At 36.4% G+C, this 19,008-nt stretch overlaps 1 protein-coding gene across 1 annotated transcript in view; it reads right to left on the reverse strand.

The window, feature by feature from the left end:
* Positions 1 to 3,004: 3,004 nt before the first annotated feature.
* The window catches only part of SOS1 (SOS Ras/Rac guanine nucleotide exchange factor 1), a 44,918-nt gene continuing 28,914 nt past the window's right edge, over positions 3,005 to 19,008 (reverse strand). Inside the window, exons 12-22 of the mRNA XM_026695957.2 lie at positions 17,973 to 18,095; positions 16,992 to 17,095; positions 14,701 to 14,923; positions 14,133 to 14,252; positions 13,416 to 13,578; positions 12,798 to 12,915; positions 11,036 to 11,208; positions 9,430 to 9,546; positions 8,198 to 8,462; positions 7,357 to 7,475; positions 3,005 to 4,884 (exon numbers count right to left, since the gene is read on the reverse strand). Coding sequence (XP_026551742.1) covers positions 4,390 to 4,884; positions 7,357 to 7,475; positions 8,198 to 8,462; positions 9,430 to 9,546; positions 11,036 to 11,208; positions 12,798 to 12,915; positions 13,416 to 13,578; positions 14,133 to 14,252; positions 14,701 to 14,923; positions 16,992 to 17,095; positions 17,973 to 18,095 — 2,020 coding nt within the window. The 3' untranslated portion in view covers positions 3,005 to 4,389. The remainder of the gene's footprint in view (positions 4,885 to 7,356; positions 7,476 to 8,197; positions 8,463 to 9,429; positions 9,547 to 11,035; positions 11,209 to 12,797; positions 12,916 to 13,415; positions 13,579 to 14,132; positions 14,253 to 14,700; positions 14,924 to 16,991; positions 17,096 to 17,972; positions 18,096 to 19,008) is intronic.

Consider the following 19,008-nt stretch of genomic DNA (forward strand, 5'->3'; position numbering starts at 1 on the left):
TGAAAAGGTACACAGACTCAAAAAATTTACCAGTTTAGCTATTACCATTTCAACCTTACAGAGCTGAATTGGACTGCCATTGTCTTTTAACAATTTAGCAATCCATCCACAGTATTTTTAAAAAAGCAATACATTTTCAAATATATTAAGTTACCAGAATTAATAAAAAACTGTACATAGGGAACAAGAACTGGGCAAATTAAAAATGTAACCTGAAAAATTAGATCCTGTCCAATGAGAATCCACTTTTAGAAAGAAAAAAACTTTTAAAAGGCACATTTGGCAGCTACTGAAAGTTGCATACATCTGGCACAAGCTTCATTTTTCATTTCAGTTGTCTAGACAGTGGAATTTACAAAGACCGTTCATTTTTACAGCACCTAATTCCTTAACTAATTTTGCATTCAAAGACAAAGGGAATGGACTTCAACTTTAAAACCTTACCCATCACTTCTTTTAGGAAGCACCCTGTTTTTGATTTTGAATCATAATCAGTGACCCTACAATTTGCCTTATTTTTTTAAAAAATGGGATTGATGATTAGTGTTTTGAAAAGCAATTTATAACAATTGTGTGAAAGTTAATTCTTATGACAGGCCAGCATCCGAACTAGGTCTTACAGTGTGTTGAGAAGATCCCTGGAGTCAGTTAATTGAGCTTTCCCCCTTATTAAAAATAAAACTTCAGAAAGTCTTCCCTAATTAAAATGTTAGAACAAGGATTTCATGCATTTGTTTCTGTCCCCATTAGTGTGGTATAATTTATGAGGGAACAATGATAGGCTAATTCCCCAAGCCATACTAAATGTAACAGGAGCAGCCACTCACTAGCCCCGTTAGCAGAATTTCCACAGGTACCAATTCTATCTTCTCCTACTGATGTTGTTTTTAAGGAACTGGCGGGGAAAGTAGGCTACAGAATCCATGTGTGTATGTACTGGGTACTGGGTGTTGTAAAGTATAACAGAAGAGACGCTGATGAATTATAAAAATGAAATTTTCAATCAAAACCCCAATTCCAGGAAAAGCAGCCTGACTTAAAGATGGCAAAAGTATACAAAAGCAAACAATACCATGCATAAAAACAACAAACACATTTATAGCATGCTTGATGAAACATGGCAACAGATTGCTTAGATTTGTAGGATTTCTTTCCATTTTGTACTGATCAGTCATGGCACATAAATCCCAGATTTCCCTTTTGACAACAAATTTGGTGAAACAGCTTTCTCTGATCAGAAAAATATACCTGAACTTGATCTAGATAACAAGTACTTATGTTCATTTTCCTAACCCTGAAACAATTTCATGGAAAAGTTTCTTTCTCACACACATTTTTTTAAAAAAAGCTCTTCTACACTATCAAACCCTCACGACCGCAATTCCATATATATTTATTGACAAGGGACTATAAGAGGGGACTAAGGCAAATGTGCTGCAAATGGAGCACATTTTACCATTAGTGATAGTACTAAGCAATACAATTGGGTTTGAGGGACTCTGTTTAGATTAAGATTTTGCATTTTTAAAGTGTTGATTATTTTTGTACAGAAATAAATATTTACTGTCATTTAAAAAAAAAAATCTTTTAATGACCCTGTAATCCCTTACATCGAGATGGAGTCGGGGCAACTGAATGGAGCCGAGTGTTTACTGGCTAGATGCCCTTCCTGTCACCAATGCAGAGTTCACAGCAGATAATTACTCATTGTGCCCAGAGAGAGAAATATCTGCTGCTACCTAGGATTGAACTCACAGCCTCCTGATCACAAGGGTGAAAGCTTCACCTCTAGACTACTGTACCACTCAAATACTGACCTTCATTGTGGTAAAGAATCTAAAACCCTCACAATATCAACAGCATCTCTTGTTAAATCAATTCATTTAATAATTCAACAGCTGACCGCTATCAAGCAAAGTAATCTTAAAAGCAGCTGTCATAAAATTTTGATGGCGGAGTCTCTTTTCATTTAAGACAAAGTTATATTTGCTTATAAAATTACTATTTTAAAATGTTAAATTAGCAAATATGTACTCTAGTCTCTTCCTGAATGTCGGATTGCTTGATCAGGGAAACTGATTCAGTGTGGCAGGCAGAAGCAGGAAGATTTGCTGTTATCCTCTGCTTTGCTCAAGCTGTAGTGAATAAATATCATACAATATTTAAAGTTCTTAGGGATGGCACTTTTGCCATGATACAAATGAAAGAAAAATGGCTTTAACTGGGGTCCAATGTATGATTTTTTTCATTATGAATCGGAATTATTTCTGAAATATCTTCAACTGTATCCTCAGTCAACCCTTCTTATAGTCTTTTAATATTAACATTTTTCCCCAGAATGCCCTTTTGATTCTCATATTATGAGCGTAAAGTTTAAAAGGATTCTAAGATAAATTCAATTGCTTCCTAAAATGCAAAAACCATAATCTGCAACTGGGAAAATTTATTATAGCAGTAGCAGAAAATTTATTATAGCAGTTTATTATAGTTGTGTCTCACAATGACACAGACTTTCAACAACATTGTTCCAATAGCGTGACTTTCTAGATAGTTGAAAAGCACTCTGGAGTGGGGAAAACATTTCATCCAAGCATATATACCGCACCATTCACAATTCCTAAAGTAGAAAGAAGATTGAAATCTTCAGTAAATGCCTTATATTACAATCATGGTATGGGGATCAGAAGCTCATAGGTTCATAGGAAGGTCAGATGTTCATAGGTTAATTCAAAGCCAGATACTGTACTGTATTCACATAAATTTCCCAATACGAACTTTAAACTTGTGAAAAGTTAGACAGAGATTACAATATATTATATGCATGAATCCATTAATCATGCCAACTCACCTGGATTTATTATTCAATATCTTGGCATTTCTTCGGAGAGTATCCTTGGTAAACTAAAACAATCTAGAAACAGAGATGTGTGTACCACAGTATGTCTCACTTCCTCAGAGCTAAAGACTGAAATGTACATTTAGCAATGCAATAATTTAATATATGTCAGCCAGACAAAATATCTGTCTTTATTTCATTTAAATTAAAAACAATTTGCAATTATATTTATGCAACATTCACTATATACATATGATTTATTTATGCAACTACAAGGCAAAAGTTGATACTGATTATTTGTCTACCTACCACTAGTTAAAACAAAGTGATAACCAGGGATTGGGTGGGGGGAGATGGCCAGAGGATCATTTTTTGCATTTCCATGGCATAATCAAAGAGGCTGCAACACTAACTGGAAAGTTGATCACTGGTAAATCTTAATTGAAGACCTAGTCAATATTTACCCATGTATATACGGATTTAAGTGACAGTAGCAGTGCCATTTCAAAGTATTTAAGAAATTTAGAGCCTGCCCACTTTCAAAGCGACTCTTGTCAGCTTACATTAAAAAATAAGAAATTATAAAAACATCCCATGTATCTGGATAAGCACACTCCCTTAAACAGAAAAGATAACCACAGATTTCCACAACCTACCTACCCCAGGCCTGGGAGAACAGTCATGTTTTTAAAAACTTCCAGATCATCATCAAGGTGAGAGCTACACAGAAGTCTGGGGAATATCACTCCAGAGGGCAGATGCTGTAACGAATAAGACTTCTTGGGTCCTGAAAAATGGCATTATTTGACTGAAACAACCCAAAGCACACCAACTGTGCCTGATCTTACAGGACAGGGAATCCTGGGAGCAGGCAGTCCCTCAGACAGCTTTTGTTATGGTGGCACAAATTAGGCATTCTACTTACTGCATCTCTCTTTAGAACTGGCAACACATTTTTATAGAAGGAAAGTACCTCTTTGGTGAAGCCTAGCTACCCATGTATTTAACTAACGTAAGAGTTTGTAAACAGTACTGCAGTATAATGTGATGCCTTAGCTCTATCCTGGTTCAACGCTACAAATCAACCTCACAGTCCAGAACGATTCGAAAGCAGGGAATGATACAATTAAATTAAAAAGGCTAACAAATTCTCTGTTTGAGATTTTTTTTTTTTAAAAGTGCATATTATTACTCCAAGAATTTATGTCACGGTGGACAGATTATAGGATTATGCTTCACATCCTTCACTGGACAATACACAAAGCACAGGAAATGTTTATTGGCCTAAAGAGATCTGCAAACCTAATTTCTGGTACATTCAGAAGTCCAGTGAGTTTAGAACAGTGCCTTGCATACTTTACTAACAAACAACATTTTTCTTCCACAATAAAGGGACCTGTTATTTATTATTTTCCACATTATATATATCAAATGTAGAGTCATTAGTGTTAGGAGCAGTACCACGCAGCTCCTTGTTGCCAAAAGACGTGGTGCATCTATTGCCAGCAATAGACGTAGCACCGGAGAAAGCATGCTCTAGCACAAAGGAGGATTCAGGTGGAGTGGGCATTCTCCAGCAAAGAGGGTCCGTCGTGATGCATTGAAGGATGGGTGGGCTCCCTTTTGTAAGTTTTTGGAGGAAGCTTTGGGATATGTTGAGAAGTGCTTTGCCGTGGAGGAACAGGTGGCCCAGCGACAGAATGGATGTCCATTTCTTGGGGTATCAAAGGAGGGGATGGTAAATGCCTGCGTGCAACATGGGGAGAAGGGGTCTGAGGAGGAGGGGGAGTAAATGGAGAGGGGCTATTGGGAAAGAAAGTGTTGCCAAGTTCACTTTTTCTGCCTAAAGGCGGTGGCTGGAGATGCAAAGGCGAACTAGAGAAAACATCAGGAGTTCGCACAGGTTCTCGTGGTGGCAATACAGGTGGGCTTTCAGGAGCATCTGAGACAGAGGTCCTGTCGGGCACCGAATACCTCGGTGAATAAATTTTTGTTGTTGGCTGCCGAGGGGGAATTGCTGGTGGACTATCCAGGTGTACAGAAGAAATCTAAAACAAACAAATGATTCTGTTATAAAGTGATTCAAGGGCTCCAGTGTTACATTACTAACCCTTCCAAGAAAAGCTACATTAAACCTTGATAAATTTTTCATCCAAAGACAGATGAAACAAATTTATTCTTCATTTTCTCTTTTTCTTTCAGTGATTAAAATAACATCCTTATGTTACATCCAGGTTCATTTTAAACATACCACACCTTGGTGATAAAAACTAGGGAGTGAGCAGAAAATGGAAAAATGTTTTGTTTTAAACTATCAAAGCCCTGTACTCTTTGATATTCTGCTTGACTCTTTCAGATCATGATTTGTTTCTTCCATTTTCTTCAGCAGTCATTTTGTTTCTAACTGAATCAAAGAATCAGAAGCAGTCATTTATGCCTTCAAATCCAATTTGCAGCTCTGTACAAGTAGTCCTCAAGATACAACTTAATGATTGCTCACAAGTATGACCGACAATGCAAAACTACATATGAACCTGTTTAAAAGTTATGACAGTATAGTACCTCTGAGGTCATTTGCACTTATGACAGACCACAAGGATGCTGCAGCTCCCCTGCCTGTCTTCCCCCTCATCCCACCCAGATAGGATCCCTGCAGCGCATAGGCCTGCTCCCCATGCCCCTTGGAAGCAGTGACCTCTGCCACCAATTGGGTGCTAAAACTAAACTCTCTGCCTCTGCTGTCCATTGACTGCCTGTAGGGGGCAGTCTACGGTCTAGCCTTTAAGTCCTAACTGAGGACAGGCAATCAAAGGAGAGCTAAAGCTTGCAAAAATCCAGCATCCTCTATTTTTAGCAGTAGTTTCTAGTCCACTTAAATTTTGGAGATGAGTATTTTTCCTCTCCAGTTCCAAGGGAAAAAGCTGCAGAAAGATTTTCTCTCCTGGCTCTCTTGGTTCCTTCATTATTCATTATTCCTGCAGTCCAGGTCAGCTTTTAAAAGGGATAGAGATTGGATGGTTTAGTTTTAGCACTTAACTGGGGCAAAGGGAAGAAGAGCCACAAGTCTGTCCCACCCAATTTTTATTTTTTTATTGAAGAAATGTGGGTGCAGGGGAGAGGTTTGTGGAAGCTCATCCTGAAGCTTTTTATGCAAGGGCCAGCTTCCCAAAGCTGATTCAAAATCCAAATCCAAATCCATCTCTCTTTAGCTTAATTTCATTTTTCTATGGTTTGTACTTTAGAATGACAGAAAATGGGCCCCGAATTTCTGAATTATACTTTTTAGGAACTTGAAAAGCCATTATGGCCTCTTCAGTCAGATTTTCACAGGGCTAAAACTTACCCGTTCATTCCGTCTATTTTTTTGTAAGACTTAATTATTTCCTATCCTCTTAACCATTCTTGTTGCCTTTGTTGGACTCTTTCATAAATTGTGGTTGCCCATTATTAAGCCAAGTACTTAATATGACAAATATTAACCATGTTTTGAATTCAAAATGTATTGCACATCCCTGTGTGTGGCAAATGCACAATAGTGACTATTCTTAATATTTAGAACAATCTACTTTTACTGATGTAACCTTAAAACTGAACTTGCCTCTTTAGTAATCACATCAAACTACCAAATCTGCTATCCCCTATTGTTCATTCATAACACACACACACACTCATATGTTTATTATTTTCAGCCCTTTTCGGTAAGTCTCCTTTTTAAATTCTGTTCATATTTTTAGAATATTAGTTATTCTTCTGCAAATTTGATAAGCGTCCCCTCTATCTTTTCATTCAAAAGTCCATTTGATTTTTCATTAGTATGAAGAATCATAGCTGAACATAGTCTAAATATGATTTTCATCCTACCTACCTGAGTTTACTGCCCATTCTACCCTTAATTAACCTGCACATTGGAAAGTCATGTGCAATCACTCTTGGCCTTCTAGAAAGTTACAGAGACAGCTGTTTTGGAGATCCTACATGGGGTAGTCACGATTGTACTTTTAATGATTTTTACATTTTCATTGTTTTTTAATGACGCAAACTCTGAGAATCTTTTTGAAGTTTGGCAGTATGTAAACAAAATAAACAAATAAATGGCACAGTTATCTTTGCATCATGCTTGGGCCCCCCAATAGAGGAACAGCAGAATGGAGGTGTTTATTGAGTAACAACAGAATTCCACTTCCCCCCAGGCCCCTCCCATGTGTCCTTAAATTTTAATGTTTTTTGTTTCAAATTTATTTATGTTTTAATGTATATGTATAGATATATTTTTATGACTGCAAACCACTCAGAGTTACCCTATGATAAGATGGGCAGCCAATAAAGTTTATAAATAGAGAAATAAAAAATAAATGCATAGTTTTTGTCAGCTTCTGGTCACTTAGGAATTTACTAAAACAAAAATTCTGACTGGGGTGCACCAAACTTTTGCTTGTCATATCACCTTATATCTTTTAAAAATAATTTTAGCTTACTTCTAAAATCCATTATTTTTGCTATTGGAAATAGAGAAAAATTACCTTTGATGGAGAAGATTCAGCAGGGGCAGATTCTGGACGTCTTCGGGGTGGAATAGGAGGAGGAACAGTAATTTCATCAGAATTTTTGGGAAAACTGATGGAGGATACAGAGGCAGACCCTGAGGACATATGAAAACTTTGAATGGCCTATCTTAAACAGAGTAAAATATAACTTATAAAAACTGTTTTCATTTAAGTATTGAATTTCTGTGATATCATGTTTATTTCATAATAATCAGATTCTTAAAGCCACTCATTTATTAGATTTGTATCTGCCCATCTCATATATGTGGGGCTCACAACATTTAAAAACATCAATAAAACAGAATAAAAATTAAACTCAATGAACACACAATCATAATGAAAACCACCATTAAAATCTAAGTTAAATTAAACCAAAGGCGGCTGGTAAACTTTTCAGTTTGCTCAAATTTATGAAGAAAAACTACAGGAGACATCCAAGCATGGGGAAATGAATTAGATAGACATCCTCATGAGAACAGGTATTAGTAAGTTACCTGATTTATATTCTTTTATTGCTCAGTGCATCTTGGGAAATTCATTTTGGAAAATATGAAGGAAATAGTTATCCTTGTTACTTTTTATACCCATCATTATTGGGAAATAGCACTACTTTACGTAAATATTTATTCTCAACTGTTATTTTCTAAATTATGATAAATTATAAAAGCATCAACTGAATCAAATGTCCCAGTAGATTCTATTCTGTATAAATACTATCTCATTTATTTTTATGCTACGTAATACAACACAAATTGAAATGAAAGGGCCCAAAAATATTAAAGTGGAACAGAACATCACTGCCTGTAGTTGCACCTACTTGAATGAAAAGGTGTAGAGGGATCAGAATCAAACACACTGCAGACATCTGTAGTGCTGGAAGTAGAGGACGGCAAGGGTGGGGTGAGGGGTGTTCTTGGAGAGTTTGGTGCAGAGGCTGCATTCTCCGATTCACTCTCAGGGACACGACTGTAACTAATTTTTCTGGGTTCTTGTTGCAGAGGTGTTGGGTGCCTCATGGTTCCAGGTCTTGGATTTGATGGACGAATACCCGGAGATTTGAGGGAATAGCTGTATTTTTTAGGCTGAAAGAATGCAAAGCAGATATTATTTTAACTTTATCATTTCTGAGCATCATATTTGTGTTGTTCTACAAGTAATTGATTATGTGTTATAAAGCTGATGTCAGCTCTGAGTGACAAGGTTGCTAGATCTGTCCCTCACTTGGCTTAGAATTGAGTTAATCCACCTCTCTCTCTTTCATTTCTAGAATTTCTAGAATTATGAACTTGTGAAGGAAGTGAGGTCTTTGCATAATGTGTCCCAATGAAATATAATTTCAGTCTGATCATGTGCCTCAAGTGAGACTATGGACTGATCGGTTTTATGATCCATTTGTTTGGGCCTTTTCTGGTTGTCAGTGATATTGTCAGGGATCTTCTAATTCCAGAGTTCAAAATGTCAATATTCTTTCTATCACGCTTTTACAAAGTCCAGCTGTGTACAGGTAGTCCCTGACATACAACAGTCATTTAGTGACTGTTCAAAGTTCCAAAGGTACTAAGAAAAGTGACTTATGACCGTTTTTCACACTTTTGGCCATTGCAGAACATACACCCCATGGTCATGTGATCAAAATTCAGATGCTTAGCTACTGGCATGTATTTATGATGTATCCTAGAATCATGTGTTCCTCTTTTGCAATCTTTAACAAGCAAAGTCAATGGGGAAGCTAGATTCACTTAACAACTGCAGCAAGAAAGGTCGTAAAATGGGGCAAAATTAACTTAAAACTATCTCACTTAGCAACAGAAATTTTGGACTCCATTGTAGTTGTAACTCAAAGATTATCTCTATAGGGAAAACCACTGCTTATAAAATTCTGGTCTTTGTAGACATGTCATGGAATCTGAATATTGTTTCCAGGGTCTTCATTGCTACCCTACCAAATGTTAATATGAAACGTATTTCTTGACTCCTGGTTTAGTGCAAAACTGTTCTTAAAAAAGAAAAGTGATTTACAGCAAGTAAATAACAAAAGTTAACACTCACAAATCTTGGAGGCGGCTTCATATTACGTGGTTCTATTTCTAGGGACTTGTTGTAAAGAGAATCTGCAAATTCTTTTTCCATGCTATTTCCCATTGGATTCAAATTTTCAAAAAATCTCTAAAACCCAAACACTCAAGTTGATTAGTATAATGTAACATTGTGATTTTAAGGCAAAGGATGCAAATACTTTAACAACAGGGGACAAACCTGACTTTTTGTTAGTCACAGGAATGCATCTCCCTCTATCTGCTTTTAAAGCAACACTTATGCAAACTAAATAGACTTCAAGAAGCCATTGAAGTAACTGAAACAATTATTCTGATGTTTAATTTGCATTAACAGCTATCAAGGAGTCAGGTCCTCTCACAGAACAGGCGATGAACTGGATGGAACTGGCTATTGTTATACCTTAGAATCATAGTTGGGAAGAGCCACTTAGGTTATTGTTTCCAATCGTTTGCTCAGTGCACATTAGGGCATTAGCTGATTCAACTAATTTTACTTCATCTATATAATTATAAACCTTACACCCACTGTTTACCTAAACTGTTACTAAAAACAATAGAGGGTCCAAGACTGCTCCTTAAGAGTACTTCACTCAGTACCTCATTCAAATTCAATGAGATAGGGTTGATTAGCACAATTTTACATTTGTATGATTTCAGCCAACTGCATTTTAATGTTAAGTAGTCATGATTAATGTCACTATGGTTTGACCAATGTTTTTACACCTTTACAATTTTTGTAAGATTTAGACTGGGAAATAAATTGTATAAGAGCACACTTGAGGATCATTTTAAGCAAATCTTTTTCCTTCCATACTTGGAGGATGAGATAGTCCTGAGTTACAGAAGAGTTTTGCTCCTACAATCCTTGTAAAAGTAAATTTTCATGTATGCTTGCATCTATTTGCAAAGTAGCAGCTGCTGTTTTGCACATCTGCAAAAATCAGTGTTTTTTCCCATCCACATAATGTTTATTTATTGAAAATATACTGTATATAGCCAACATTTCTTGTGCCTTTTTCCAGAAAGTTAAAGTTACATAAGTCAGGGGTTACTTAATCTGGGTATTGCAAAATATAGCAAAGGAAAAAAATCAGTTTGCAGTTCACTGGGAACCACAAGATAGCTCTTGAAGTAAAATTTCTTTCAAGACCCAGACTGATAAATAGATAAGTAGGATTAACCCCAGACAATCAAGCAATAAATGGTACAAACAGAAGAGACTATTTGTAGCTCAGGATTGAACTGTGAGGACATTGGTGATCTCTGAGCTTCATGGGTTTTCTACAGACATTTCTTTAGCAAATTAGGTAACTACCCTTATTGATGATGATGCCTAGTTTGGTACTGAAATGTCTGCAAAAAAATCGTCAAAATGACAGAGCACCAAAGACTCCACAGTAAATGACACCCTTATCAAGGAATTATCAACTCAGACAAACAAGTAGAAAACAACACCCTAACCAATGAACTACCAGGAAGATATATCCCCACCAACATGACAGGGCAAACTACTGTATTATATATTGAGAGCAAACCTCACTCCAACAAGCAAACAACCAAGCTCAGAGAACACCAAGGATGCAAAACTTTCTACTTACCCTGATGTCATTTTCCACCTTTAAGCAATATGGCTGGTTTTGGTACTGTTGTATTTCTCCTGTTATCTCAGCTACTTTCCTCCGTTTGCTAAAGTTAATGAGTTCTCTTCCATGTCTTCTTAGAAATTCAGGATTGCCTTCTTCTGTTTTCAAAATGTTTGTTAAATAAATTCCTGTAATAGCAAATATATAAAAATGTACAATGTACTATTTTTCTAGTAAACAAATTAAATATTAATAGCATGGAATATTTTAATGTACTATCACGAGATTTTGTGCAGCTGCAAGGAAATGCTGAAGAGTTATTTTGCCAATAAATTGTACTTTCAACAAGCAACCCTTAGGCTTTCAAAAATTCAAAATTTCCCCCTTGACTCATCACTTCAGCATTTCTTGAGATTAATATCTGTATCCTGAAAAGCCAACTTTGATTTATGCAGGAGAAATGAAATTCCATTCTGCTTCTGGGGGGAAAAATGCTGTATAACAAGTTAGTTTTGCTCCAAATAATTACTGACTTAAGTTTTTTTTCATAATCCTTATTTCGTCTATAAAGTCTTTGGAATCACCCCTTAGTTCTTATGTCACAACAGCAAAAGCAGAAACAAACCTAAGTCTAAGTATCTTTTCTGTGTATTCATCTCCACATTTTTCCATTTCTCTGATAGTTCATTTATAAACTTTTCAGCCCATATCAGTTTATAACAAGACATTAAAATAGTCTTCAAGTTACAATGCAACAGGGGACTATGGCTTGACATAAATCTTCAGTACAACTACCCAGTTGTACTGACACAAAATTACAAAGATAGAAAAAAAGGATAGGCAGGTATGCTTCTTCATGATACCGGTAATCCTCAAGTTACAACCATTCGCTTAGCAACCATTCAAAGTAACAACTGTATTGAAAAATGTGACTTATGATCGGTCCTTACACTTAAGACGATTGCAATATCCCCCTGCCCACATGATCAAAATTCAGGCACTTGGTAACCAACATGTATTTATGATAGATGCAGCATAACAGGGTCTTATGATCACCATTTGTGATCTTCCCAGCCAGCTTTCAATAAGCAGAGTCAATTGGGGGGAGGAGAGACAGATAAACTTAACAACTGAAATGATTCACTTAACTAAGGCAAAAAGGTCATAAAAATCTGGTGGTCCCAATTGTGGTCATAAGTTGAGAACTACCTATATAAAAAACGCCTATGATATACGGCACTGTGACAATTACAGCTAAACAGTTCTTTCTCAAAATACAGAGTAAAATATATTATACTGGGCCAAATAAATACAACAATCTGATATATTTTCATCTCTACCTTCAAAATATTTCCAGTTCAGTTACATAGCACATTTATCAATCATCCAGGACATGGTTATCCCAAAGATGCTTTTCAAAAAAACTGAAGAAGCTTCTTGGATGAGAAGTGAAAGGTCTTCAAGGAAAAAAAAACCCCAAGAAAGTCCAGTTGCCTTCTGAAAAGCACCTTTGAGTTATCACACACATATTTTTAAACAATTTAGACAACAATTTGCTTTGATATTAAAAGTTGCAAATACCTGAAAAATCACACCAATTATTTTCACTGAAATGTATTCAAATATATGCTGTTGATATTTAATCATTCTAATTAATAGCAAATTCAGGTAGGACATTTAAACAAAAAACTTTCCCATATACTCATTCTACAGTTCATATTCTTTATCCATTAATATTTGTGATTTTTATCTTTATCACAAGTAAACTCCTACTTACCAAAGAAAGGCACACATGGAGGATTAATGGACCTGAGTTTTGCCAAATATTTCTTATGATGATCTTCACTTAGTTCATGTGCTTCTTCAAATATCTTCTTTTGCCGGCTTGGGATTTGCTGACGATAAAGAAAGGTGAGGATACACTTTGCCCACAAAAAAATTGCTGACTATATGCTACTACAGCTGATTGCCCAGGTTGGCTAAAATGTGTGAATCCGTCTACATGACTCATCCCCTTCCTTTACACAATGCATTCCATATAAAGATCTATAATGTTTAAAGTAGCAATAAGATCTGCCTATATTGTTTTACTTGTTTCCTTATTTAAATAATACTTTTGATCATGAAGAAACCCATGATCCAGACAAAAATACTAAGAGCTAAGATTGGAGTAAGTAGAGGCTTTTTGTTTGTATACCTGGAATTAAATAAACATTTGTGCCACTTTTTTGTTTTAATCTAGGCTTGAGATAATTTCTTATATAGAGAAAAAAGATCTTAAATCATTTTTCTAATGTTCAAATCCAATATATATATTTTTAAAAAATTCTTTAATAAAAAATATCTGGTACCTCACATCCAAGTAGTTTTCATTTTAGATCTGCAATTCACTTACTTCAAAGGTGTGATCCAGTCTGTAAATAGGTGCAGAATTCATAGCACTGACGACTTCAAGAACGCCATTAAAATTGTTTAGCTCTTGAAAAACTTGCAAGATTTCAATTATCCGGCAGACTACCATTACTCTTTCTTCTAGGTTTTCTGTTTCTACAATGCATCTAGATATTCAGAAAGCATAAATTTGGGGGGGGGGGGGATTATCAATAATGATGTAAAAGCATTACCACAGGATTTTTGCCCCCAAGGAAGCATGGCCTAGTATTTTCTAACCACCTAATTGAATTTAAATCCAATTTCTTTTTGAATTAAAAGGAAACTATCATACACAGCAAATGTAATGTACGTTTTTTATAGTATGGAGGGATCAGAGGTACCCAGTTTCAAAAGGTCCTGTCCTGCGTCAATCTATCTGTATACATTTCTCAACTGAAAAGAAAGCAACTAAACTCACTGTAATTGTCATAAACATGAGTCAATTGCCACGCATCTGAATTTTGATGATGTGACTATGGGGATGCTGCAATGATTGTAATTGTGAAAAACAGTGCTAAGTCCCTTTTTTTAGTGCTGTTGTACCTTTGAATGGTCACTAAATGAACTATTGTAAGTCAAGGACTACCTTTATTTCCTGCTTAGAACTCAATCTCTGCTAAGTTACATCATAGGAACCATGCAAATACCAACACTGATCAATGAATCAAATTAGTCTTACTTTTCAAACCATAAGGTAAGATTAGTGGTATGTCTTATCATTTTGAGCAGGTTAGGAGAATTAATTTCTTTATCTTCCTTTGTCCATACACTTCCAACGAGCTCTGATGGCTGCACAGCCCTGTCAAACATAAAATCAAAATGAGCCAAATTAGTTGGCTTTTCATCAAAAACATTTCCAATTAAATCAATAATTTTGAATTAGACTAATAAATGAATTATCTGTGTTTCTTTTGAACAGCTTCTTGTTCACAAAAAGAAAAGCATTTGGTTTTAATATCCAGCTTTCTCTATGGACACTAATAATATTGTAATATGCGAAGAAATTTTGACCTTGCAACCATCGTTTTAATTTTATTAAATAATTCCCAGCTTCTGAAAAGAAATTCTCACTGTTAATGACTGCTGATATTCACCATTAAAAATAGGCAAACATACCTCAGAAAATATAATACTAATAATTCTGCTAGTAAAAATAAATGGCAGACTTATGACATTAAAAAAGTCTATATTTAGCAAGTCTAAATTTTAACCAGGAAACATACATCTCAAAGGAAAAAAGGCATTACCTGTAAAGTTCTGATTCAAGTAGAGTAAGCTGTCGGGCAATTTCAATTGGATGCAAAGTGAGCAGGTCAAATGTTTCAGTTTGTCCTTGCCTGCTGATATGCCACTCAATTGGAGGTGGTGAGCTTTCAAAAGTAATATTGTGACTTGGCCCAATGGCTTGTGCTTGCTTTTTCCTATTAATTATCTTCGTGATTGACTCAACCCATTTCTTCATAGCTTTACCTGAGAATGAGCACAGAAACTGGTTTACGGCACCATGGATCAATTCTAAAAAATATTAAGTGCTTATCTTACCCACAGGCTCATTGGTAAAAGAATGTAAGAATTTCAGCTAGCCCAGCATTACAAGTGTCCAAAATTACAACTGCTATTTGTTTAAAAAAGGAAGCGATGGTTTATGTGAAATCATACATGCAGAAGCGTGTAAGAACTGGCCATACAAAGCATCCTTTGGTATCCTATTTTATTTTAATAATCTCTGAATTAAATTACAACAAAAATTTCCATAACAAGAAAAAAATGCCATGTCACACAGCAGTTCCAGTTAAGACCGCATGGTTTTGTGCAGACCCCGGTGTGCATGATTCACCTCTCCTGCGGGAGCTGCATTGGTTGCTGATTTGCTTCTGGGTGCAATTCAAGGTGTTGGTTGTTACCTTTAAAGCCCTTCATGGCTTGGGACCAGGTTATCTGAAGGAATGTCTCCTGCCAGTCACATCTACCCAACCCATTAGAGTGAGGAGGCAGGGAATGCTGTGGGTCCCATCCCTGAAGGAGATACACCTGGTCGGACCCAGAAGAAGGGCCTTCTCTGTGGTGGCTCCCTCTCTCTGGAACATCATTTCCCCCAGAGATTAGAATGGCCTCCTCTCTAATACTCTTCTGGAAGGCACTGAAGACCTGCTTCTGCCAGCGGGCCTGGGGAACCCAGAGTAGGATGAAGCCAGGGGTGGGATTCAAATTTTGTAACAACCAGGTCTGTGGGCGTGGCTAGGTGGGCATGGCCCTGTGACTGGGTGGGCGTGGCTTCTTTTTTTGGCAGCAACCCCCCATTTTGGGGGCCTTCTGGGCCTTAGGAGAGCCTCCTGGGGGGGGGGTATTTTTGCTCCCAGGAAGCTTCCCTGGGACCCAGGAAGGCAGAAAAATGGAGGGTGTGTGTGTGCCCCCCTCCATTTTTTTGCCTTCCTGGGCATCAGGGAAGCCTCCTGAGCGAAGCAGTAAGTGAGGGGAATCCCGGCACAGCTCATAGGAACAGATCATAGGAACAACTGATTGTTGAGAGGGAAAAAAAAAGAAATACCTTAAGGAGTGAGTGGGTGGGGAAGAACGCAGTCAGTGACATCGAGTATGCGCGCAATGTTGCACATGCATGATAAGGACTGGGTGGAGAGGGGCAGGGCCAGCCAGTTCTCCAAACTGTGCAGAATCATAACAACCAGGTCTATAGAACTGAGCCGAACTGGTAGAATCCATCCCTGGATGGAATCCATCAAATGGCTTGTGTGATCAGCTGTTGTTGCGGCGAGGGGTGGGAGTTGGTGATTTTTTATTTATATTTTTCCAGATTTTGTTCTATTATATTTTATTAATTTATTTGATTCTTTTTGTTAGTTTTTATTGTTTTTTATTTTAAATATGGTTTTACATTCTGTAAGCTGCCACGAGTTGCCATGGGCAAATAGGCGGCAAAATAAATAAATAAATAATGTTCCTACATAAATTAATATATAAAGAATCTTAGATCTTTGTTGTTTTGATCAGGGAAGTCAGTTGGTCAGTCAATGAATCAATAAATCAAATCCAAGTCAATTTCTAGAGGGTTTTTCTGGTGTATTCTACTTATATATCCTTATATTGAATTATGACATGCTGAAGGGTTTATTTTTTTCTAATTATGACTGATTATCTGGGGTTGGGCTGATATTTTATGTTACGATTCCATTAACTAAAATAATTTTAGGTTGATTTTTCTCAAATAAAACTTTCAAATGGATGACCAACAAACCAGGCATAGTTTATTAAAAAGGCCCATAAAGAAATAAATCTGGAGTACTGGAATAATAACTTCACTGTAACACTATGTAAAATAATGAATACATGCTGACATCTCGCTAGCTTCTTCAGAGCAGAAATTCTTACTCTAATAAATTAATAACATGGCTACTCAAATATTAGCACATAGTTACTATCCCACATAGCATTAAATGGAATCTATTTGATCAATAAGGAACACGTATGAAAACTACACTCAATGAAAATATAAGTATTAGATATTGTGGTCATCAATTACCTCTGACTGTGCCAATGAATTCTTCCAATCGTTGCAAAAGATCTACATCTCTCTCAAAATCATAGAAATGATGTTCCACCCAGTGTCGACATACATTTAATACTCTGCAACACAAATGATTAGATATTTGAGATCAATATTTATTTAAATATTTATTGAATATATTTTAAACAACACTTAGTAGGGCTGCAATTTGTGTGCTTACACAAATTGCAGCCCTACTAAGCAACTCATAGATAGAATGAGCACAGATTTATAAGCACTCTTATTTAACTCTGAGCCTGACTGGCCATACTTTGAAAAGGATGAGAACAGGTGAGGAAAGGGCCCTGATTCCCTTCATTAGGCACACCTGGGAAGAGAGTTTAAAGGAGAGGCAGCTGAGAGCGGCTGTTGCTGGGAAAAAACCAACTGGTTTGATTTACTGCTGTTCCTTCACTTCTGGAACTCCTTATCTCGCCCTGCCAGATTAATTACCTCATCTTGCCTTGATTGGACGTATAGTTAAAAGTTTCTGTTGACAATGTTTTGGGCTTGAATCTCTGCAGCCAGAGGCTGTTCCTGGGAGAGTTTTTCTCCAGACCAGAAGGTAACCGGGACACTGGGGGCAATGTTGAAACAAAAAAAAAAGGGATTCCTACTTATTATCTGACAGTGTTGCCTTTGTGCCACGCCCTGGGTCATCACAGTGGTCCATTTCAGGCCTTATGGGCATGGTTTTGGAAGTTATTTCCTAGAAATGATTTTATCTGTTCAGGATACAAGCTGGCCCTCAAATCATTCTCCACTTCAAAATAAAAAACTTGAAAAAAACCTCCATGAACTCTCATGTTATTTAGTTTTTTGCACATAAAGAACCCTGCTAGCTCCTGAATTATATGATTTTCATTGTCAACTAAAGACCTTGTGAGCTGCCCAGAATAGTTGGAAGTTAGGCTGCATAAAAATGTAGTATATAAATAAATAAATTTCAATACTCACCGTAGCTGTACAGGTTGTATATATTCTTTTCTAAATCTTTTTAATTCTGCACTAAGAGGTTGATCTCCATTCTCCATAGCTATACGATCTGCTTCTGTCGGTTCAGGTTCTGGAATTTCAAATCTAATATGGGATGATGTAGAGAAACTTAAATGATTAAGTGTAACACTTATATATTAATTTAGCAAGATGGAAAATACAAATTGCGATAATCAATACAGGGAAGCATTTTTTCATCATTCAGGAAGTCACAGGGAGTCAGGAAACAGGACAACCCAACAGAATTATAATTCTGAAAGTTAGCGCAGATGCAATAATACTAACTACCATGTTTTCCCAAAAACAAGACCCAACCAGAAAATACACCCTAGCACGATGCTTCCAGATGCTTGCAATATAAGCCCTACCCAAAATATAAACCCCAGTTAAGATCGTCATCCAGACGGATGCATTTTAATACTGTATTTCCCCAAACATAAGACCTAACCAGAAAATGTATCTTTTGGAAGAAAAATTAATATAAGACCTGGTTTTATTTTGGGGGAGACACAGGTATGTCTTTAGCAAAGGAGTAGCAATAGCATTTAGACTTGTATTTCGCTTTACAGTCCTCTCTAAACAGTTTATAGAGTCAGCATATTGACCCCAACAATCTGGGTCCTCATTTTAACAACCTCGGAAGGATGGAAGGCTGAGTCAATCTTGAGCCTGGTGAGATTTGAACTGCAAATTGCAATCAGCCAGCAATTAGCGGAAGTAGCCTGCAGTACTGCATTCTAACCATTGCGCCACCAACGCTCTTGCCAATGGCATTTTAATTGCAAATACAAGTGTTTACATTTGCAAATAAGTGTAATACGAATGTATATTTATTATTAAAATTATTTTATTTTACTGATTAAACCTTACATACAAATAGGAAATGTGAAGAATACTAATGATTTATTTAAAAAATATATTTTAAGTGTACCAAGTTCATTTTAAAAAAACACATTCCATGACTTAATATACTAATTGGACAATATAATTTGTCTTA

The sequence above is a fragment of the Pseudonaja textilis genome, chromosome 1 (assembly GCF_049901715.1).
Source record: "Pseudonaja textilis isolate UNSWEBS1 chromosome 1, rPseTex1.2, whole genome shotgun sequence".
In the NCBI taxonomy this organism is placed as follows: Eukaryota; Metazoa; Chordata; class Lepidosauria; order Squamata; family Elapidae; genus Pseudonaja; species Pseudonaja textilis.